The sequence below is a fragment of the Pleurodeles waltl genome, chromosome 12 (genome assembly GCF_031143425.1).
Source record: "Pleurodeles waltl isolate 20211129_DDA chromosome 12, aPleWal1.hap1.20221129, whole genome shotgun sequence".
NCBI classification, from domain to species: domain Eukaryota; kingdom Metazoa; phylum Chordata; class Amphibia; order Caudata; family Salamandridae; genus Pleurodeles; species Pleurodeles waltl.
In genome coordinates, this window is record NC_090451.1 from 680,978,547 (window position 1) to 681,002,565 (window position 24,019).

The 24,019-nt window shown below is 48.3% G+C and overlaps 1 protein-coding gene across 10 annotated transcripts in view; it reads right to left on the reverse strand.

Moving 5' to 3' along the window:
* Positions 1-24,019, reverse strand: part of CHD3 (chromodomain helicase DNA binding protein 3) — a 1,503,198-nt gene that overhangs the window by 394,084 nt on the left and 1,085,095 nt on the right. For all 10 annotated transcript variants that reach the window (XM_069218663.1, XM_069218665.1, XM_069218664.1 and 7 more), the window contains one exon: positions 4,457-4,590. In XM_069218663.1, the coding sequence (XP_069074764.1) occupies positions 4,457-4,590 (134 nt within the window). The remainder of the gene's footprint in view (positions 1-4,456; positions 4,591-24,019) is intronic.

Here is a 24,019-nt window from a genome sequence, read left to right on the forward strand (position 1 = left end):
GGTCTGAAGAGGCCCTGTTGACCTTTTTTCGCCACCAGAAAGTAACGGGAGTACACCCCTTTTCCTTTTTGTGCCGGAGGAACCTTTTCTACAGCTTTCTTTTGTAGGAGTGCGAGAACTTCCTTGCGTAGCAGGCTGAGATGAGAAGGAAAACACCTTGCTGGCGGCAAGTGTGGAGGAGGTTTTTTGAAAAGGAGAGAATAGCCATGTTCGACAATATTGAGCACCCATTTGTCTTTTGTGATTGAGTGCCACTCGCGAAGATGATGCGTAACACTTCCCCCCACTGGAGTGGTGCACAGTGTTGAGGGAAGCAATGCCTCATTGCTTTGATGGTGTCTTTGCTGTAGACTGTTGAGGTCTACTTGACCCTCTGTCTCTTGTGGGTCTGCGTGCCTGAAACAGGGGACGTCCCTGTCGTTGTTGTGGCCTCTGAGACCAGTGAGGGGTTTGAACCCTCTGCTGGAATGGTCGTCTGTCATACGGCCTGTACCTCCGCCTGAAGTCTTTTTTACGTTCCAGGCCCACTGCCCTCATCGTGTCGACTTCCGTTTTCATTCGGGCCATCTCTTCATCCGCGTGGGTACCGAACAACGAACTCCCGCTGAATGGGAGGTTCAAAATGCGCTGCTGTGCTTCCTGTTTCAGACCCGTGAGCCGTAGCCAGGAAGACCTCCTAGCGCAGATTCCGTGCGCATACCCATGCGCAGCCAAATCCGCCCCGTCCGCCGCCGCGCTGATGACCTGGTTAGATACTAGGCCCCCTTCCTGCAAGATTTCCTGGAAGTCCTGTCTATCTTCCCTGGGCAACTTTTCTGTAAATCTGTGGAGTGAGTCCCACAGAGAGCGGTCATATCTGCCCAGAAGTGCTGAGGCGCTGGAGACCTTCATAGCAGATGCCGCCGTACCGCACATCTTTCTCCCCAGAGAGTCTAAGTGTCTGCTCTCCTTATCCGGGGGGACTGTGGAAGATGATGCCACAGAGTGTGTTTTTCTGGCTGCGGCTAAGATCACAGAGTCCGGTGGCGGATCCTTCCGCAGGAATAAAGGATCTTGTTCCGGAGCTTTGTATTTCTTTTGAATCCTAGCCGGGGCAGACTTGAGAGTGGCTGGAGACAGAAAAGTGTCCATAGTCGGTTGCAGCAAACCCGGTACTAGTGGCAGCAGTTTTCTCGAGACTGATCTGTGTTGTAGGGTCTCAAAGATAACTGAGGATGAGGTGGCCGGCTCCGGTACCTCAATATTTAGCTTCTGCGCTCCCCTTAGAAGAACCTCATTAAAAGTGGTGATATCATCCACCGGGGAAATCCTAGCAGGTGGAGAATCTGTGAGTGTGGGGGAGTAGCGCCCCACAGACGATCCTGAAGAAGACCAAGAAGGTGATCTTCTGCGTGGTGTTCGTGACCTGGTTCTCCTTCGGGAACGGGACCTGCTCCGAGAGGCTGTAGCAGAGTGTGCAGGTCTTGTGGTCGGCTGACGAGAAGCAGAACGAGCCCGTCCTGCTCTAGCTGTAGGCGATGGCGTTCTCGGTAATGAGGCAGTAGGAGAATACATCCTCGAGTATTGTGAGTCCGGGGATGCTGTGATGGGAGAAACATGCCCCGATGCTCTGGAATGGGATGATGCACTCCTTATAGAGACCACCGGGGAGGGAGCTTTGTCCGCTGGCTCTACTGCCTGTGACACAGCTGAAGGTTGTGTCGACGTCGATTGCATCCTCGACGTCGAAGGTTGCGATGGCTGGTCTGTTCTCGACGTCGAAGGTCTTGACGTCGAAGGCCTTGACGTCGAATGTCTTGACGCCGATCGCCTATCGCGGGACCTGGACCTACTCGCCGTCGTGTGTCTCGACGTTGAGTGGCGAGTGGTCGACGGCGGATGTTCATGCCGTCGAGGTGTTTTTGGTGTCGTGTCCTTCGACGCCAAGGGGTGAGACGTTCTCAACGGCGAACGGGAGCGCCGGAGATGACTCGACGCCGAACGGCGGCCTGCCGTCGACGGAGATGTACCCCTGTGTCCATGCTTCGACGTTTTGTCCCTCGACGTCGCTCTGGTCGCCGTCGACGGCGATCTATGCCGGTGAGACGGTGGTGCCGATGACGTCGATGGAGAACAAACAGGTACAATCCTACCTGTCGACGTCGATCGGGCCATTCCTTCTGCTGTAGGTCTGGGAAGTGAAGAGGATGTTGACTTTTTCCTCTCCTGAAGCCCATGTAGCCTGATCTTCTCTCTGTCTTTGAGAGTCCTGCTTGACATGTTCTTACAATACTTGCAGGTGTCAGGACAGTGACTCTGTGGCAGGCAGACAATACACAGAGAGTGTGGGTCTGACTGGGCTTTCTTCTTCCCACAAGAGGGACATTTTACAAAAAGAGATGGCATTTTTCTGTCAGAAAAAACCTTCCTAGCTCAGACAAAGATGTTACTTGTCGAGTGAAAAGTGAAAAAACGCTTTTTTAAAGAATTTTTCTGAGGAAAACTCAGAAAAACTGAGAGCTCAATGCTCCAGGATCCTCTCAGAAGAAGCCGGAAAAAAGAACTGACCTAACTGTGAACCAACTGTCACCTTCCCTTCACCCCTGAGGCATGGTGGGATACTGGAGGTGCTCAGGGTCTTAAAGGCACGGTGCCAAAGTTTTTATGGTTCTCCTGTGTTAACCTGCATGCAGCCTATTGGCTAAGAATGCTTCATTGTTTTTCAATGTGGTTTTTTCTATTTTTCTCTGATATTTACTGCTGTTTACTTCCCTAAGTCCAGTTTTTGGGGCTTAGGTAGATATTTATGATCTATTTGTGATTTTATAATATAAAAAAAAAAAAAAAAAAAAAAAACTTGCATAGAAATAAAGCATTTTAGCCTATTTATGATTATAGCCTGCATTGCTGTTTTACACATGATAATATGTATGTATTTTATATATATATGCTCCGGGGTCCCCGCACAAGGGCGGGAATATTCAATGTTTATGACTTTGATGAGGATTCCCCTGGAAGAGAAAGTGATTTATATGCACTCTGTCAGGGTGCTTTAGTACAACCTACAAGCTTAATTCCCAACGAGGTCAACTCAACTATTCATCTTTCTTAGAAAACTGAAGCACAGAATAAAAACACCTGTTAAGTACAGTGCTAAACAAACCTCAGACAATGCTGTGGAATGCATATTGCAAGAACTCAAAATCTACCCTTCAGCTCCCTTTTCTCTCTTTTGCCTTTTTCAGCAAAGCTCTGCCTTTTGACTCTGTTGTTACATCTGTTTGCAGCTCACTTCACTCTTCGTCGCCAAACGCATCACCATTCTTTTATCACAACACAAAAACTGAAATACTATCACTGTCATTCATTCTTATTCACACAAATCTACTGAGTAAATCATTGGAAGGGGAGATAAGACACATAAAGCAATATTAATTTTACCCAGTCTGCCTCTCTTCTCTCCAGCCACTTTTTCAACAATTATCCATTTTGTATACAAAGTTTAAGCTCATCATTTGTTGCTTTCATCTGGATGTACACAGATTCTGGTGGTTATTAATAATCGTGTTAGAAATATTTCACAGTGTTTTAATCTATATATAAAATGTCTGCTGTGACTGAACTAATCTCTTTGGTTGAGTCTGCATCTAGTGATATACAATTATCCTGATGGGTGTAGTATATAGTGTTTAGTCATGTGATGAGGGGGGGCATGTGGAAGGGGGACTCATTGTACCTTTGTGTAACCAATCAGTATCTTAGTTGTTCCTGTCTTGGGAAGGGAGATATGATATGACATCCAAGATATTATATTTTTCAATTGTTTTGCTTTCTTTTCTATTAAGTTGGTGATAAATACATTTTCTAGCTTTGTTAATTTTTCTAGTCTCATTTGAAAGGAGTATGGGTTTCACTTCTCTGTCTTCTTTCCAATTGTCTATGCAGTGCACTGCACCACCAGATATGAAGGTTCCTAAAGTTATTTGACAGAAAGAAACCAATAAAATGGTAAACAAATGTGCTAAAAATGTGTATGGATAATGTTTGTATGTGGACTAATAAAGATGAAAAAATGCCAGTGATTCTCTTTGTTTCACTTGCAAATGAGCAGGAGCTATACATTGTAATGGATAGGAGGGGACTCGGAGATATTGTGGAGTGCATGTTCGGTGGAATAATGGAGTTTTCAGCTCTGACCAATTTTACTGGCAATACAAGCTCTAAAAGGTTGTTTTTTTATAATAAAGATCTCCTAAAACTATCACCCTCATTCTAACCAAGCAATACTTCATTAACGGGCATGATCCGTAAATGAGGGCCTCTATTTTATATTGTGTGCTTTTTTGTCCCAATTCGAACTGGTCAAGGTACACAATTAATTGCAGTGCCATGGCAACATGTTTTGCTTTCTGAGTCTGTCTCAAATGACAGTGCAATTTTTTTTTTTTTAAACAAGTCCATATAGAAGAAAACCCACTTGAATTCTTTCTCTGCCTTGCCACGCAGGTCTCGCACAAGCCACTGTGAAGAAAAGGCATCCTGGGGAGGCATTCCCCACCTCATGACCGCATTAAGGAAGGCTTTGCGCTGACGGGTGTTGAACCCCAACACCTAAAAGGGAAAACAGTCAGAATGTAAACTCAATTTCTTCATTGTTATACACAGTTTTCCATCCTGCACAACTCAGTTAATTCGCGGTCCAATAAGCTCTGCCAGCTTCACCCACCCAAACTCCATGTTATATGGAGTTCAATACAATACATTCCATCACATAAATGGTTGATGTGTAATACCGCCTGCCCAGCTCTTTGAATTTTTCAAAGATCTGTATATTTTAAATAGTACCAAGAATACGGACAGTTAATCATGATTCTTGCCTTAACATAAAAGCTTGTCAAAAAACGAGTTCCTGGAGATAAAGCACTGTTTGAGTACTGAAATGTGAGTACTGAAAAGTTTCCGTTCATTCCCTTTAAAAACCTTCCAGGAAGAAGCAAATTGCTGGTAACATGGAGGAAAAAGTATGCAATTCAGTATCAAAACCGTACTGATGATTTTATGAAAAACACATTCGACTGAACCTTATGAGTGTAAGTGGCTGATGCATGTCCTAAATACAAATAAGGCGAAGAATATTTTTTCAGGCCAGCAAATTGCGATGGCCCTGGTGCTCAGCTGTCTGTCATAGAGCTTGTTTAGAAAACTTAGGGAGTAACAGTAACATATGCGCCACAGCTGAATTTATCCCTCCACGCTGCTCTTCATATCTGTTTGTTGAACAGGCACCTTTTCATCTAATCATGTATTGCAACTGGAAATGAATGGCATTTATGGCTTAACCTTTCTACAACCCGTAAGGATTTCAGCTTTTAATACAGTGTGGCGACTGAGGCGTTCAGTTATATTAAAGTAGATATGGTAAGGTTGGTGAATATCTTTCACATATTGCACTGTATTGTCTTTGCTTTTAGAAATTCAGTTTGAAGTAAGGGCAATTTTAATATGAAACTTGCTCACATTTACTGACGCTTACATGCCCCATTATATGCCAGTTTGGTAAATGATACAGCATAAATCCTGCAGTGGATGTATACATTTGCTAGATATAAAGCAACCGTTTACCCTTATGGTTACCTGTGTAAATGTATATTGACAACAGAGGAACCCCCAAAGTTACTGTTATTCTAGACCTCTATAGGAATGAATCAACCTGGTCACAGTATTCAGAGTATGCTAGATGGATGCTAGCGGCTATTCGGAAGGAAACAACAAGAGGTTTATTAGCAGCAGTAATTCACTCTGTTAAAAATGATTGTGTTACACACATCCACCTGAAGTTTATAATAGCAGTTCATAATTTAAAATATCAGTAGGAAGTTAAGTAAATTGACAATAACTGTTAATTTTCAGTTGCCTTTCTTCCGGACTACAGAAGTGCTTAAAAAGAAGTGAGTAGTATCACCAAATCTCTGTAATCACTCTACTAATGCATGAGAAAAAAGTATGTTATTTACATTCAGTAACACCTTATCTGGTAAAGCCTCTATCTAGCTGCAGATTCCTTACCTTCGAATTTCCTCTGGTGTCAGACTGGATCCAGAAGATTTTTTCCGAGCAGTACCCCTGTGCACCGGGGGGTGTTGTCATTCGGCTCTGCGTGGGTCGTTGGCATCGCCTGTGCTGGAAGTGCTGTACTAGGCACCTAACAGGTGTCAACCAGGTGCGCTGTCATCAGTTTCTTTTCACAACTTTCCACACCAGAAGCGTTGAGCCATGGAGAATGCTGACCACTGGTGTGGAAAACTAGGACCCTGAAACGGAAGTAGCTCTGTCCCTACAAATCCGTTCGCAGGGCAGGGAGCATGGGTGGGTCAATAAGGAATCTGCAGCTAGATATAGACTCTAACAAATAAGGAGTTACTGAAAGTAAGTAACTTGTTCATCTAATAGAGACTTCAAGTTGCAGATTCCTACCTTAGATTAGATACCTAAGCAATACCATCCCAAGAGGTGAATCTTCGGACCAATTTCAAACAAGAAAGTCCTGCATGACCGAACATTGGGAATAGCCCATCCCTATGGGCCTGACTATCTAGGCAGTAGTGCTTTGTGAACACGTGCAAAGAAATCCAGATTGCTGCCTTGCAGATATCCAGGACCAGAACTCTGTATGCTAACTGAGTGGTTGCATCTTTAGCTCTGGTGCAATGAGCTTGCAAGCCCTCAGGAAATTGCTGTTTGGACAGTGCGTAGATCTTAATGCAGAGTACAACCCATCTGGAGATGGTCGGCTTCTGTATCGCACATCTTTGCTTCGCTCCGACATTTCCCACGTAGAGTTGGTCGTCCACCTGAAACCCTTTTGTTTAATCAAGATGGTGGAGTCGCTCCTCTTCTTTAGAATGATGCAGAGGAGTGTAAAAAGAAGGCAAGGTGATGGAGCCTGAGGGGACAATTATGGATAGGCTTGAAGGGAGCACACATCAAGAATGTTAGCACAAGTTTAAGGTCCCACTGAGGCATGATAAATGGTGAACGGGTAAAGAAATGTATAAGACCTTTTGGAAATCTATTTACAACAGGGGGCTTGAAGAGGGGTGGCTGGTCAGGCAAATGCAGAAAATCAGATATAGCAGAAAGGTAGCCCTTGAGAGTGCCCAGAGCACAGCCCTGCTGGGAAAGAGAAAGAACAAAAGCAGAACCTGGGAAAGGGGAGCAGAAAGGGAATCATCTTGTTTTTCTGCATATCATGCCCCAATTTGTTTCCAACATAAGGCATATACTGTCTTGGTGGAGAGATGCCTGGCTGTCAAGATTACATCACTGACTTCAGGAGGAAGGTCGAAAGCTGTCAACTGCCCCTGCTCAAACTCCACTCAAGAAGTCAGAGATTGGAAAGGTTCGGGCGGGGAAACCTACTCTTCTGCTGCAACAGAGGATCTTCCTGAATGGGCAGCCTGATCGGAGGATCGAATGCCATGCTCACTAGCTCAAGATATCGAACTCTCTGTGCCAAGTCCAGAACCACAAGGATCACTTGGGCCCCGTCATTCTTGATCTTCTTGAGAACTCTAAGCAGGAGTGGTATGGATGGAAAGGCGTACTAGGGGCTTGCACTCCACTCAAAATGAAAAGTGTCTTGGAGAAAGAGTCGCCTTGGAAACTCAGGTGCGCGAAACTGCTGACTGCACGTTCTCGGTGGAGGCAAACAGATCTAACCAAGGCTCTCCCCACTGCTAAAAGAGACCTTGAGCCACCTCCAAGTGGTGATGCCTTTCATGATCCACTAGGCATCTTCAGTTGAGTTTGTCTGCCCCGGCATTCAGTGATCCCACCAGGTGCTGAACCACCAGGGATATGTCCTGATGTTCCAGCCATGTCCAGAGATGCAGGGCCTCTTGACAAAAGATCTAAGACCCCAGCCCTCTGTGTTTCAGTAACACATGGCAGTGTTGTTGTCCTGAACACCTGCACTAGCCTTCCCAGGATGGAGGGTAGACAGGCTTTCAATGCCAGTCAGATTAATAAAAGCTCTAGCAAGTTGATGTGGAGTCCAGATTCTGCCAGAGACCAGATGTAGGAAAGTGCCACTGTTGACGTGGTTACCCCCACACGCTTTTTGCCTAATGCTTATGCCAACTTTGATTAAAAGTATGCTGGGATCATGCTAACCAGGCCCCAGAACCAGTGTTCTTTTCCAAAATCTGTACTTTCGTTTTCACAATTGGCACACCTATGGCACACAGTTAAGTCCCTTGTAAAAGGTCCCCATGAAAGCAAGGGCCCGGTGGCCAGGGAAGGTCCCCAAGGGATGCAGCATGTATTATCCCACCCTAGGGGCCCCCTCACCAATCACATGTACATTGCCTTTGCAGCTTGTGCATGCTGGTGGGGAGGAAAAGGCAAAGTCGACATGGCACCCCTCTCAGGGTGGCATGGCCACAAACCACTACCTGTGGCATGGATTAGACACCCTCCTAGCAGGCCTTACAGCCAAAGGCAGGGTGCACTATACCACAGGTGAGGGCATATCTGCATGAGCAATATGCCCCAACAGTGTCTAAGTCCATTCTTAGACATTGTAAGTGCAGTGTAGCCGTATTGAGTATGTGGTCTGGGAGTTTGTCATTACGAACTCCACAGCTCCATAATAGGTTCACTGAATACTGGGAAGTTTGGTATCAAACTTCTGAGCACAATAAACCCCCACTGATGCCAGTGGGGGATTCATTGAAAAATGCACCCAGGGGGCATCTTAGGGATGCCCCCTGTATGTTAGCCAAACTTCTAGTTCAGGACTGACAAGTCAATGCCAGCCTACCATTTTCAGACACGTTTCTGACCACATGGGGTGAGAGCCTTTGTGTTCTCGGTGTTCAGAAGCAAAGCCTGTCCTGGGTGGAGGTGCTTCACACCTCCCCCCTGCAGGAACTGTAACACTTGGAGGTGAGCCTGAAAGGCTCAAGCCTCAGGTTACAGTTCCCCAGGGCACTCCAGCTAATGGAGATGTCTGCCCCCCCAGACAAAGCCCCATTTTTGGTGGCAAGACCGGCAGGAATATTAGGGAAAACAGGGAAATGTGACCACCCCAGCTATGACCACCCCTAAGGTGTCCAGAGCTGAGGTGACCCCCTTCCTGCAGAATCCTCCATCTTGGACTGGAGGACAGGGACCAATAGGGTTAGGTTTGTGCCCCCTTCCCCAAAGAGAGTAGGCACATGAAGGGTGTATCTACCCTCAGGGACAGTAGCCATTGGCTACTGCCCTCTGCCCCCTGTATGCCCCTAAAGAACAAGTTACTTACCTTCGGTAACGCTTTTTCTGGTGGATGCAGTAGCTACCTGTGGATTCCTCACCTTATGAATTCTCCCAATGCGCCAGCATTCAATGAAAATGTTCTTCCTAGCTCCCCACGTTGACAAGGACGTCACAATTGCATGGCTCCGCACGCCACTCCATCTGACGTCATTGTGGCAATAAGAAGTCCTCGCCGGCGTGCTGACGTTAGTTTCACCATTTTTTACGTGCCTTCGAAGCGAACAGGTGAATACCGACCTCACAAGAACAATATATGCCAATCCAAATACAAATCTAAACAACAATATCTGTTTATATAGAAACACCAAAAACATATATAAATTTATAATAAAAGAAGTCTTGGTATGACCAGACAGGCAACGGGGAGGCGGGTGGCACTGGGAGGAACCCACAGGTAGGTACTGTATCCACCAGAAAAAGCGTTACAGAAGGTAAGTAACTTGTTCTTCTGATGGATACAACTACCTGTGGATTCCTCACCTTATGAATAGATTTCCAAAGCAGTCCTGCCCTCGGAGGTGGGTGCCCAACTGGTCAAACCAAGAAGTCCTGCAAAACTGAACATGCAAAATGGCCATCCCTCCTAACTTCCGAGTGTAAGCAATAATGCTTTGTGAAAGTGTGGAGGGAAGCCGAAGTTGCTGCCTTACAAATATCAACAACTGGTACACCTCTAGCTAAAGCCGAAGTGGCAGACTTAGCCCTGGTGGAATGGGCCATAATACCTTCAGGAGGAACCTTCTTTGCTAGCGAATAACAAATCTTCATGCACCTTGAAAGGGTTCTCTTGTGGACGGCTTTGCCCTTCATCTTGCCGACATATCCAACAAAGAGTTGAACATCAATTCTAAAGTCTCTTGTCCTCTCAATGTAGAAACTCAGAGCCCTTCTTGGATCCAAGCGGTGCAGTCTTTCCTCCTCCTTTGAAGGATGACGAGGAGGGTAAAAGGACGAAAGTGTTATGGATTGTCCCAGATGAAAGGAAGTTACTACTTTAGGAAGGAAAGCCGCCCTGGTTCTCAGCACCACCTTGTCAGCATGAAAGGTTGTAAAAGGCGGTTCCACACCAAGAGCCTGAAGCTCACTCACACGTCTAGCAGACGTGACAGCTGTGAGGAAAACTGTTTTTAAAACTAAAAGTCTCAATAGGTAAAAATGCATAGGCTCAAATGGTGGATCGATTAAAGAAGTAAGAACTAAATTCAAATCCCACTGAGGCATTACAAACGGAGTGGGAGGAAACTTGTTAGTAAACCATTTAAGAAACCTAAGAACTAAAGGGGACTTAAATAAGGAAGGCTGATCAGGAAGGCAAAGAAAGGCTGACAGTGCTGACAAATAGCCCTTCACTGTCGCCACTGCACTACCCCCCATGCCAGGGAAAGAGCAAAAAGCAAAATATCAGATAAATGGGCCTTCAAGGGATCAATCTGTCTCTCTCCACACCAAGCAGCAAATTCCGTCCATCTGCAAGCATAGATCCTCTTTGTGGAGTATCACCTGGCTGATACGATAACATCCACCACTTCTGGAGGGAGAGAAAAAGAGCTCATATTGCCTCGTTCAATCTCCAGGCATGAAGGTGCAGGCTCTGGAGGTGGGGGTGTAGAACCTGCCATTGAGACTGCGAGAGGAGGTCTACCCTGTAAGGGAGACGGCGCGGCAGGCACAGTGAGTGTTGGAGAAGGTCTGTGTACCACATCCTTCTTGGCCAATCTGGGGCTATTAAAATGACTTGAGCCCGATCTTGGGGAATCTTTCTGAGAACTCTAGGAATCAAAGGTATCGGGGAAAGGCGTGAAGCAACTGATCGCACCAAGACATCTGAAATGCATCCCCCCCGACTCTCTCTGCACCAGATACTGGAGTCTGCAGACGACGGGCAGTGTGTGTTCTCCTGAGTAGCAAACAGGTCTATCTGTGGAAATCCCCACATCCGGAAGATGTGAAGAACCAGGTCTGGATGGAGACGCAGCTCGTGAATCAGCCGAGAAATGCCGACTGAGACTGTCCGCACGTATGTTGAGAACTCCAGCCAGATGGTTTTCTACTATGCAAATCCGTGTGCCCAGGACCAGAGCCGCACAGCCTCTCTGCAAAGAAGGTATGACCCTACTCCTCCCTGCTTGTTGATGTACCACATTGCGGTAGTGATGTCTGTCAAGACTTCAACTGGCTGACCGCGAAGGGACAGGAGGAAGTCATGAGAGCCAGACGTATTGCCCATAATTCTAACAGACTGATTGAAACATCTGTTCCATTGGAGACCAATGACGTTTGATCTCCAGGTCCCCCAGAAGAACTCCAAACCCTAGAGTGGAAGCATCCGTTATGACCATGGCCACCGGAGGTGGTAAACAAAACGGCCTTCCTTGGGAAAGGTTGCCGACCACAGCCCACCATCGTATATCCACTGCAGCGTCTCCGAAGATCGTAATCTACTCCTCAAGATCCCCTATGTGTTGAAACCACTTCTTGCGGAGACACCAATGGGAAGCCCTCATGTGCCAACGTGCATGAGTAACCAACAGAATGCAGGAAGCAAACAAACCAAGCAGACATAGGAACTTGAGGAACGGAACAGCCGCTCCATTCTGAAACACTGGAATCAACGCCTGAATGTCCTGAATCCTCTGAGGAGGAGGGTAGGCCTGATTCAATGTTGTGTCCAGTACTGCCCCTATGAACCGGAGGCACTGAGAGGGCTCAGGGTGAGATTTGGGCATATTTACTGTAAAGCCCAGGTTGAACAACAACTGGGTGGTCACTTGCAAGTGATGCTGCACGAGCTCTGGGGTCCTGGCTTTGATCAGCCAATCGTCCAGGTAAGGGAATACAGATATTCCATTCCTTCTGAGGTCCGCTGCAACCACTGCGATCAACTTCGTGAAGACTCGAGGTGCGGAAGTAAGACCAAAAGGAAGGACCGCAAACTGGTAGTGTTGCGACCCTACCACTTCCTGTGTGACTTCAGAATAGGGATATGAAAATAAGCATCCTGCAAGTCGATAGACACCATCCAGTCATCCTTGTTCAACGCAAGAAGCACCTGAGCTAGCGTAGGAAAATGCTTAGACATTGTAAGTGCAGGGTTGCCATAAAGAGTATATGGTCTGGGAGTTTGTCATACCTGAACTCCACAGCTCCATAATGGCTACATTGAATATTGGGAAGTTTGGTATCAAACTTCACAGCACAATATATCCACACTGATGCCAGTGTGGGATTTATTGAGAAATGCAAACAGAGAGCACCTTGGAGATGCCCCCTGTATACCAGCCCAACTACGAGTGCTAGGCTGACCAGTTTCTGCCAGCCTGCCACATCCAGACGAGTTTCTGGCCTCGTGGGGTGAGTGGCTTTGTGCACTCTGTGACCAGAACAAAGCCTGTACTGGGTGGAGGTGCTTCATACCGCCTCCTGTGGGAACTGTAACACCTGGCGTTGAGCCTCAAATGCTCAAGCCTGGTGTTACAGCGCCCCAGGGACTCCAGCTAGTGTAGATGCCTGCCCCCCAGACACAGCCCCCACTTTTGGCGGCAAGTCCAGAGGAGATAATGAGAAAAACAAGGAGTCACCCTCCAGCCAGGACAGCCCCTACTTGAGGTGTTCTGAGTTGAGGTGACCCCTGCCTTAGGAAATCCTCCTTGCTTTGGAGGATTTTCCCAATAGGATTAGGAATGTGCCCCCCTCCCCACAGGGAGGAGGCACAAGGAGGGTGTAGCTACCCTCAAGGACAGTAGCCATTGACTACTGCCCTCCAGCCCTAAACACCCCCCTAAATTGAGTATTTAGGGGCGACCCTGAACCCAGGAAAACAGATTTCCTGATGACCTGAACAGGAAAAAGGACTGCTGGCCTGAAAGCCCCACAGAGAAGACGGAGACAACAACTGTCTTGGCCCCAGCCCTAATGGCCTGTCTCCAACAGCGACGCATCCAGCGGGACCAGTGACCTCTGCCGACTCAGAGGAATGCCCTGCAACCCAAAGGACCAAGAAACTCCAGTGGACAGCGGCTCTGTCTAAACAACAAAGAAGAAACCATCTTTAAAGGGACTCCAGCCTCACTCTGGAAGCGTGAGTCCCCAACACTCTGCACCCTGCGCCCCCGGCTCGTTTCCAGAAAAAACAGCTGTAGGAAAATGTCTCCCTGTTGCCGTTCCCTCCCACTTCTTGCCTGATATTGATGCTGACTTGACTAAGAAGTGTGCTGGGACCCTGATAACCAGGGCCCAGCACCAGTATTCTTTCACTAAAAAATTACCATTGTTTCCACAATAGGCACACCTCTGGCACCAAATAATTCTCTTGTAAAAGGTACCAGTGGTACAAAGGGCCCTGTGACCAGGGAAGGTCCCTAAGGGCTGAAGCATGTGTTGTGCCACCCTAAGGGACCCCTCCCCTAACACATGCACACTGCCAGTGCAGATCATATGTGTGGGTGAGGAGAAAAAGTCAAAGTTGACATGGCATCCCCCTCAGGGTGCCATGCACACCAAATACTGCATGTAGCATAGGTCAGTTACCCCTCAAGCAGGCCTTCAAGCCCTAAGCAGGGTGCATTATACAACCGGTGAGGGCACAGCTGAATGAGCCATATGCCCCTACAGTGTCCAAGTCCATTCCTAGACATTGTAAGTACAGTGTGGCCATATTAAATATATGGACTGGGAGTTTGTCAAAACAAACTCTACAGCTCCATAATGGCTACACTGAATACTGAGAAGTTTGGTATCAAACTTGTCAGAATAATAAACCCACACTGATGCCAGTGCTGGATTTATAAAAAAATGCACACAGAGGGCATCTTAGCGATGCCCCCTGTATTTTCACCCAATCCTTCAGTGCGGGACTGACTAGTCTGTGCCAGCCTACCATTGAGACGAGTTTCTGCCCCCATGGGGTGAGAGCCTTTGTGGTCTCTGGGGCCAGAAACAAAGCCTGCACTGGGTGGAGGTGCTTCACACCTCCCCCCTGCAGGAACTGTAACACCCAGCAGTGAGCCTCAAAGCCTCAGGTTTCCTGTTACACTGCCCTAGGGCACTCCAGCTCGGTGGAGATGCCCGCCCCGCGGACAAAGCCCCCACTTTTGGCGGCAAGTCGCGGAGATAATGAGAAAAACAAGGAGGAGTCACCCCCTCAACCAGGACAGTCCCTAAGGTGTCCTGAGCTGAAGTGACCCCCTCCTTGGAAAATCTTCCATCTTGTTTTGGAGGATTTAGTCCAGTAGGGATAGGGATGTGCTCCTCTCCCCAAAGGGAAGGAGCACAAGGACGGTGTAACTACCCTCAATGACAGTAGCCATTGGCTACTGCCCTGTGACCCTAACACACCCCTAAATTTAATATTTAGGGGCGACCCTGAACCCAGGAAATCAGATTCCTGATGACCTACAAAGAATAAGGACTGCTTAGCTGAAAAGCCCCTCAGAGAAGAAGGAAGACGACAACTGCTTTGGCCCCAGCCCTACCGGCCTGTCTCCAATTTCAAAGAGCCTGCATCAGAGACGCATCCTGCTGGACCAGCGACCTCTGCCGACTCAGAGGACTGCCTCACACCTAAGAACGATCAAAAACTCCGTGGACATCAGGCCTGTTCAACCAAGAAAGAAGAAACCATTTTTAAAGGGACTCTCACCTCAGTCCAGAAGTGTGAGTCCCCACCACTCTGCAACTGATGCCCTTGGCACGTGTACAGAGAAACCAACAACCCAGATGGGATCCCGAGGCAACTCGCACGACGTGTCCACCCTGGGCTGACCTCTCTGCACCCCCACAACGACGCCTGCACAGGGAATCCCAAGGACCCCCCTGACCGCGACTGCCCGGGATGAAGATATAAGATGCCTGGAGAAGCATTGCATCCGCAGCCCCAGGCGCGTGAGAAACCGACCACCGGTGCAGCAGTGACCAGCAGGTGGCCCTCACCCTTGCCTAGTTGGTGACTGGCCTGAATAGCCCCCCTGTGCCCTGCCTGCAATGTCTGAGTGACCCCCGGGTCCCTCCATTGAATCCTATTACAAACCCAACGCCCTGTTTGCCCACTGCACCCGGCCGCCCCTGTGCCGCTGAGGGTGTGCTTTGTGTGCCTACTTGGGGCCGCTGAGTGCTCTACTAAACCCCCTTGGTCTTCCACCAGAGGATGCAGGTACTTACCTGCCAGCAGACCGGAACCGGAGCACCCCATGTCTCCATAGCCACCCATGTTATTTTGGGTCCTCTTTGACCTCTGCACCTGACCGGCCCAGTGTTGCTGGTGCTGGGTGTTTGGGGTTGACTTGAACCCCCAACTGTAGGCTTCCTATGCCCCGGAGACTGAACTTGTAAGCGTTTTACTTACCGTATTAACTAAACTTAACTTTCCTACCCCATGAACTGTTGAATTTTGCACAGTGTCCACTTTTAAAATAGCTTATTACCATTTTATGAAAAACTGTGTGCATTACTGTTTTGGTTCAAAATTCTAACTATACCTATGCCAAGTACCTTACCTTTAATGTACTTACCTGCAATTTTAATCTTGTGGTTCTAAAATAAATTAAGAAAATAATGTTTTTCTATATAAAAACCTATTAGCCTGGAGTTAGGTCATTGAGTGTGTTTTCACTTATTGCTTGTGGGTGTACAACCAATGCTTAACACTACCCTCTGATAAGCCTAACTGCTCGACCACACTACCACAAATACAGCATTAGTATTATATATTATTGCCTCTCTTAAGCCTCTTGGGGAACCCCTGGACTCTGTGCACACGATCTCTCATTTTGAGATAGTATATACAGAGCCAGCTTCCTACAACCTCCTTTTAGCAAGGATGACCAAAAGGTTAGCTTTAGAGAAACAACTCCTAGCTATAGAAAGGGAAAGAACAGAAATGGACTTAGCACCCATTCATGATGGCAGCAATACAAATTTGGTCAAAGAGAATACTGATAGCCTAAAAATCCCCAAAGGGATTGTCTCAAAATATGAAGAGGATGATGATATCACCAAGTGGTTCACAGCCTTTGAAAGGGCTTGTGGAACCAGAAATTTAAACAGATCTCACTGGGGAGCTCTCCTTTGGGAAGTGTTTACTGGCAAGTGTAGGGATAGTGTAGGAAAGTACCCTCTTTCTTGGCACGGTTACCCCCATTTTCTGCCTGTTGTCAGTGTGTTTGACTATTTCTAGTGGGATCCTGCTAACCAGGATCCCAGTAGTTTTGCTCCTTCCTCTAAATTGTACCTTTTTCTTCCCAGAATTGGCACACTGGTCCCCCCATGGGAGTTCCTAGTATATGGAACCTAGGTACCCAGATCACTGGGGTTCCAGGGAATCCCTATGGGCTGCAGCAGTTATTCTGCCACCCGTAGGGAGCCGATGCAAAGGGTTCTGCAGGTTTGCCATAGTAGCCTGCGTGAAACGGGTGCACGCACCAGTTTTCACTACAGGTCACTATACCAGGTCACTATAACTCACCCCTATGGTAGGCCCTCTCAGCCCAGAGGGTAGGGTGCAGGTACCTGTGTGTGAGGGCACCCCTGCACTAGCAGAAGTACCCCCACAAACTCCAGGTCCATTTTCCTGGACTTTGTGAGTGCGAGGATGCCATTTTACATGTGTACTGGACACTACCTATGTACAGCTATATAATGGTAAACCTGAACCTGGGCATGTTTGTTATCAAACATGTCAGGATCATACCCCCATACTGTTTCAAGTATTGGAAGTATGATTCCATGCACTCTGAGGGCTCCTTAGAGGACCCCCAGCATTGCTACCACCAGTCTTACAGGGTTTTCCGGGCAGCCCAGCGGCTGCCACTCCTCAGACAGGTTTCTGCCCTCCTGCTGCTTGATCTGATCAAGTCCAAGAAGGCAGAACAAAGGATTTCCTTTGGGAGAGGGAGGTAACACCCTCTCTCTTTAGAAACAGGCGTGACTGGCTTGGGAGGCGTAGCTTCCCCAAGCCACTAGTTTGCTTTGAAGGGCACATTTGGTGCCCTCTGTGAATAAACTAGTCCACACCGGTTCAGGGACCCCCAGTCCCTGCTCTGGCACAAAACTGCACAATGGAAAGGGGTGGTGCTCAGAGCTCCTTCCAGAGGGTGCCTTGGTTCTGCCATCTTGCTTCCAAGGTTGGCAGGGAACTCTGAGGGCATCTCAATGGCCAGGCCAGGCAGGTGATGCCAGAGCCCCCTCCTAATAGGTTCTTACCTAGTTAGGTGACCAAATCCCCCTTCAAGGCTATTTAGGGTCTCTCTCCTGGGTGGGTCCTCAGATTCGACTTGCAAGATTCCAGCAGAATTCCTCTGCAATCTCTGCTTCAACTTCTGGCTACTGGAAACGCAACTGGACCCTTCAGGAACCATCAAAAGCTGATACAACGAAGAAGACTCTTCTGCAACTTTGTTTCCACGTCTCCTGCCAGCTTTGCAACATTTCCATGGCCGTACATCCTGAGAAGACTGCAACTCTTCAACCTGCACAAGAAGAACAAAGGAATTTTCCTTGAATTGAAGGATTCACTGCAACCGCAGGCACCTACAGCAAGCGACCACCGGCTGTGTCGAGCTCCTCTCACCTTGAGCTGCATGGATCTTGCATCACGGTATTGGTCCAGAGCAGTCCACTTGGTCCTCTCTGCCAGTTGTCCAACTTTGGTGGGGGTAAGCCTTTGCCTTCCCACGCAGGACAGTACACCCGTGCACAGCATCTCTTACAGCTGCCAAGGCTTGCTTGCTTCTCCTCCAAGGGATTTTCAGGCGATTTGTAGCTTCAGCCCCAAGCACTCCATCCTGCAAAGCACAGCCTCCTCCTTGGTTCTTCTGCGGAGTGGGATCCTCTTTTGTAGTGCTACGTGGGCTTCTTCTGCAACTCCTGTGTCCCCGTCCTGTGGGACTCCTGTGGGTGCTGCCTCTGCTCCTGTGGATTCTCTACGACACTGAGGGTCCCCTGTGACTCCCCCTCATGGGTTGAGCCCTCCTGGGCCTTGCTGGTCTCCAGCAGCACCTCTTTTCCACTAACCGCAAGTTTGCCTTTGCCAAGGTTTGCTGGTTGAGTTCCTGCACCGACACCCCTTTGCAGTCTTCCTTCTAGCGTGGGACTTCATCTGCATCCATCAGGAACTCTTCTCCATCTCCAGTGTTGACCTGTTCTTCATCACCGTCGACCAACTCCTGCATCTACAGCTGGGTGGGTAGTAGCTCCTACTCCCCCTGGACTCCACTGTGACTCTTGGACTTGGTCCCCTCTCTCCAGAGGTCTTCTTTCTTCAGGAATCCACCACTAGTTTTCTTGCAGTCTTGTCTGGGTATCTTCTTATTCTTCTTTTCCTCTTTTTGGGTGGTTTGGGGAAAATCCAGTGTTTTACTCCTGCATTCTTGGTTGCTGGAGGGTACTGTGTTACTTACCTCTGTGGTTTTCTAGTACTCCCAGCTCCCCTCTACACATTTTACTTACCTAGGTGGGGGTATCTTATTTGCATTCCATTTTTTTAGTATATGATTTGTGCTCCCCCTAGGGTCACTATTGGTTATTGCTATTTGCACTTTTTTCTAACCTTTTCTATGCCTGTTTCTGAATACTGGTGTATATATTTAGTGCATTACTTACCTCCTAAGGGCAGATTACCTTTCTAGTATTTTGTGGTGATTTCTCACAGGAGGGTTCTAGAGGGAAGAGAAGCATGGTTGGCTGAAACTTAGGTTTGGTCCTTTTTCTCAAATAGACAAGGATAGGCTACTGAGATGGGAAGCCTTTGGGCCTTTCTCCACTATTGATCCTACTACATTGCTATTATAATGTACCTGAGACTCCCATCTCGACGACAGGGAATGATTCAAGCATATGAATCAATAAAAGTTCCAATAATGGAGTAAATACACATTCTCCTAGTTTCAGGACATAGGTGGTCATTACAACATTGGCAGTAAAAGCAGATTACCACCGTGCAGAAGACCGCCAACACACCGCCGCGGCCGCGGAATTCTGCCACAGCTATTATGACCCACATCTCTATATCCGACAAAATTCAGACACCCACACAGGTCCGCCACACCAAAGGTCAGTGATAAACTGGCGAAAACAAAACCTCCACCGTCACACCAACAGAAATACGCCCACACTATCACAACACACGAATCCACGCAGCGGTCTTTCAACCGCGGTATTCTATTGGCGGTACACACCACCACGCTCAAAATACACACACATCTCCAAAACACCACCACATTGGACAATTCAAAATACACACACCAGATACACATACACACACCACACCCACACACCCAATACAATATAAAACACACACCCACATCACCCACAAACCCCTACGACCACAATTACAGAGAGAAGGCCAGAGAGAGACACCACCATCAACAAACTAGCATCCACAGGTACACAACACCATCACCCACACAACTTCCACGCACAAAACACCACACACCACTACATATCACCACACTTATCACCACACACACCACCCCACACATCACCTACACCACCTCATGGCACGGCAAAGACAGCCCAGGTTCTACGTGAGGAGCTCAGGGTCATGGTGGAAGAAATCGGCCGGGTAGAGCCACAGCTATTTGGATCACAGGTGCAGCACACCTCAATTGCAAGGAAGATGGAGCTATGGCGAAGAATAGTCGACAGGTTCAACGCAGTGGGACAACACCCAAGAAATTGGGAGGACTTCAGGAAGAGGTGGAATGACCTACGGGGGAAGGTGCGTTCCGTGGTCTCAAGACACCACCAAACGGTTCAGCGGACTGGCGGCGGACCCCCACCTCCTCCCCCACAACTAACAACATGGGAGGAGCAGGTCTTGGCGATTCTGCATCCTGAGGGCCTCGCAGGAGTCGGTGGAGGAATGGACTCTGGTAAGTCAAATCTTAACTATTACATCCCCCACCCTACCTGCATGCTATCACATACCCTCACCCTCGCCCCCACCCCTATCACTCCAACTCCTCACAAATGTACCAATATCACAAACCGCACATCCCAACACCAAGCCCTGCATGCAACAACAACACATGGACACCTATCACTAAAGCATGCCCACTGCACATACCCACACACCCCCCTAAACCATCATCACATAAGCTCCCACATAGGAATGCCAGCACTGGGGTACACGGTCACCCACCCATTGCACACCATGACACACACAGACGCAATAATCATGCCTTTCCACACCTGCAGGACCACTACCCAACGTCACCAGACAGGAGGGTCCAGACATGTCCACTCCACCCACAGAAGAGGCCCACAGTGAGGACAGCACCTCTGTCCATCTGGATCTAGATGACCAGCCCGGACCATTGTGGGCCTCGGGACAGTCGGTTCCCCTCACACAGGCACAGGCTACCACAGACCTTCCCCCCTCTGGAAACACCAGCACAGCACCCACCCAGTGGGCCCATACCTCCGTCCCCAGGACACATCAATCAGCTGTGTGTCCACCACTACAGGGAACCCAGGATAGCCCACCACCCCAACAACAACAGGGACCTGGGGGCAGTGGCAGTGGGCACACGGTCCAGGGGACGGAGGCCCAGGAAGACAGGGGAACTGGGAGGGCTGCTGTGCGACAGGGGGCGGACAGGCCAAGGGAACCCACTCTCCACGAGGCCCTCTCCTCCATCATGGGAGCCTACCACCACTCCCAGGAGACAATGGCAACGGTACTTGCCAAGTTTCAGCCAGGCTGTCAAGTGAAGCGAAGATGGATCCGGGTGGAGAATTTGACCCTCGCTCATTGTTAGGAGTGACGGCATCCCTGGTAGAGGGATGCTGTGGCTCTCTGAGAGGAGAAGCAGCTCTGTATACCAATACTGCTGAGGCCATGCCAGGGCGATCAGTAGAAGTCTGCAGCATTCATTTTTGATCTTCGCCAGTTCTCTCGGTATGAGGGGAATGGGAGGAAAAGCATAAGCATAAATTCCTGACCATGCCATCAAAAACACATTCCCCCAAGGGCCCCGATGGGGATCCCGACTTGCAAAGAATTGGCATTTTGCATTCTGCGGGCTGGCGAAGAGATCCAGGTGATATGGGCATATGTGGAGGTACATCCAACGGCAGTACCTCCGGGTGAACAGGTGTGGAAGAAAGTGGTACAGAAGGAGGTAGAGCTGGCTGCTGTACTTCAGTGCTGGCAGGCAGAAATCGCCTTCTGTAGTCATCAATCATCAATTGCAAGTCAGCTATCAAGGACCCCGGTAAAGGAGCCATTTCTTCCTGGTAAGGATATTGCTGTGCAGGTGAATAAAAGAATTGAGGATCACACTGATAATCCTCATCAAAGTCCTGGCATTTCACATGTAACTCTGAAGGGCTATGTGCAATCCCAAACTGACCCTCATCTTCTGAGTCCTCCTCTTCTAAAAGGTGTGTAGGTACTGATGATGATACCTTACTTGGTGATGTGTGCGATGGAGAGAGCAATTTAGATTTTTTATAATTTTTTACCGTCATTGATGGTACCGTCGACAATGTCATCGTCGGTGGAGTCAGCTGCGACAACGGTGAAACTCTTGTCGACGAAGGTTAAAGGTGCCGCTGTCGACGACGGTCTCACCAGCGATTTCATCGATGGAGCAGAGCTGATGGGTACCTTGATCGCCCACGACGTGACAGAAAATGTCGTTGACAAGGGCGCCTTCATGGTAAGCATAGTCGAAGCACTACACACCGTAGGCACAGTCGTCGTCGTATCGGTCAATGATGAGGCCGTACTCTTTTTGACGTTGTCGTCAACGACGTGGTCATCGACAATGCTGTCGTCCACGGTGTCGTACTTTTCCCAGATGGCTTTTTAAAAGTATGATGAACCACAACAGGTGGTGTGGGGGGCTCAGAAGAGGCTTTCTTTTGACATTCTGAGGAAGCAGAACACTCTTTAGTGTCTCTGTTGGAGGATACAGACCACCTGTGATGAGAACTGGAAGGGCTGTAAGCTTTGCAAGACACTTGCTTTGTCTTTTTTAAAGCTTTTTTTGGGTAGATCCTCAGAATGATGAGCTTGAGGTGATCTGCCCCTTTTGTGGAGCTTTCTTGATGATGAAGACGACTCCTCACTATCGGAACCAGAAACAGGGTTTGATCTGGATTTTAACTTTTGTAGCCAAATAAGTAGCCTGCCCTCCCTGTCCTTGAGGTTTTTGCTAGAAAATGTTCTGCATACATTACAGTCCTTGGCCACATGATCAGGATAAAGGCAATAAATGCAGTCCTCATGTGGATCTTCGAAATGACGTCTCTTCTTACCACAGGTTTTGCCGGCCCTAAAGAGGTTTTTCTTTTCTTTGTCTGACATGGTTATAATTTGAGAAAATATAATTTCTCTAGACCAGGGAACAGGCCTGAAGCTTTGTTCGTCAAAGAAATCTTCTTTCTATGGTAGAAAAACACTAGAAATAGTTCCTTGAAGGTTTAACTGAGTAGAGCTCAGTGGAGACTCCCTAGCACGACGTGCGGTAGAAAATCTGAGTGACTGGAGCTTCTCACAGGAGGGTTCTAGTGGGAAGAGAAGCCTGGTTGGCTGAAACTTAGGTTTGGTCCTTTTTCTCAAATAAACAAGGATAGGCTACTGAGGTGGGAAGCCTTTGGGCCTTTCTCCAATATAGATCCTACTACATTGCTATTATAACGTACCGGGGACTCCCATCTCGACGACAGGGAATGATTCAAGCATGTGAATCAATAAAAGTTCCAATAATGGAGTAAATACACATTCGCCTAGTTTCAGGACATAGGTGGTCATTACAACATTGGCGGTAAAAGCAGCTTACCACCGTGCAGAAGACCACCAACACACCGCCGCGGAATTCCGCCACAGCTATTACGACCCACATCTCGGAATCCCACAAAATTCAGACACCCACACAAGTCCGCCACACCAAAGGTCAGTGATAAACTGGCGAAAACAAAACCTCCACCGTTACGCCAACAGAAATACGCCCACACTATCACGACACACGAATCCACGCAGCGGTCTTTCAAAAGCGGTATTCTATTGGCGGTACACACCGCCGCGCTCAAAATACACACACATCTCCAAAACACCACCACAATGGACAATTCAAAATACACACACCGGATACACATACAAACATAACACCCACACACCCAGTACAATATAAAACACACACCCACATCACCCACAAACCCCTACGACCACAATTACAGAGAGAAGGCCAGAGAGAGACACCACCATCAACAAACTAGCATCCACAGGCACACAACACCATCACCCACACAACTTCCACGCACAAAACACCACACACCACTACATATCACCACACTTATCACAACCCACACCACCCCACACATCACCTACACCACCCCATGGCACGGCAAAGACAGCCCAGGTTCTACGGGAGGAGCTCAGGGTCATGGTGGAGGAAATCGTCCGAGTAGAGCCACAGCTATTTGGATCACAGGTGCAGCACACCTCAATTGCAAGGAAGATGGAGCTATGGCGAAGAATAGTCGACAGGTTCAACGCAGTGGGACAACACCCAAGAAATCGGGAGGACATCAGGAAGAGGTGGAATAACCTATGGGGGAAGGTGCGTTACGTGGTCTCAAGACACCACCAAGCGGTTCAGCGGACTTGCGGCTGTCCCCCACCTCCTCCCCCACAACTAACAACATGGCAGGAGCAGGTCTTGGCGATTCTGCATCCTGAGGGCCTCGCAGGAGTCGGTGGAGGAATGGACTCTGGTAAGTC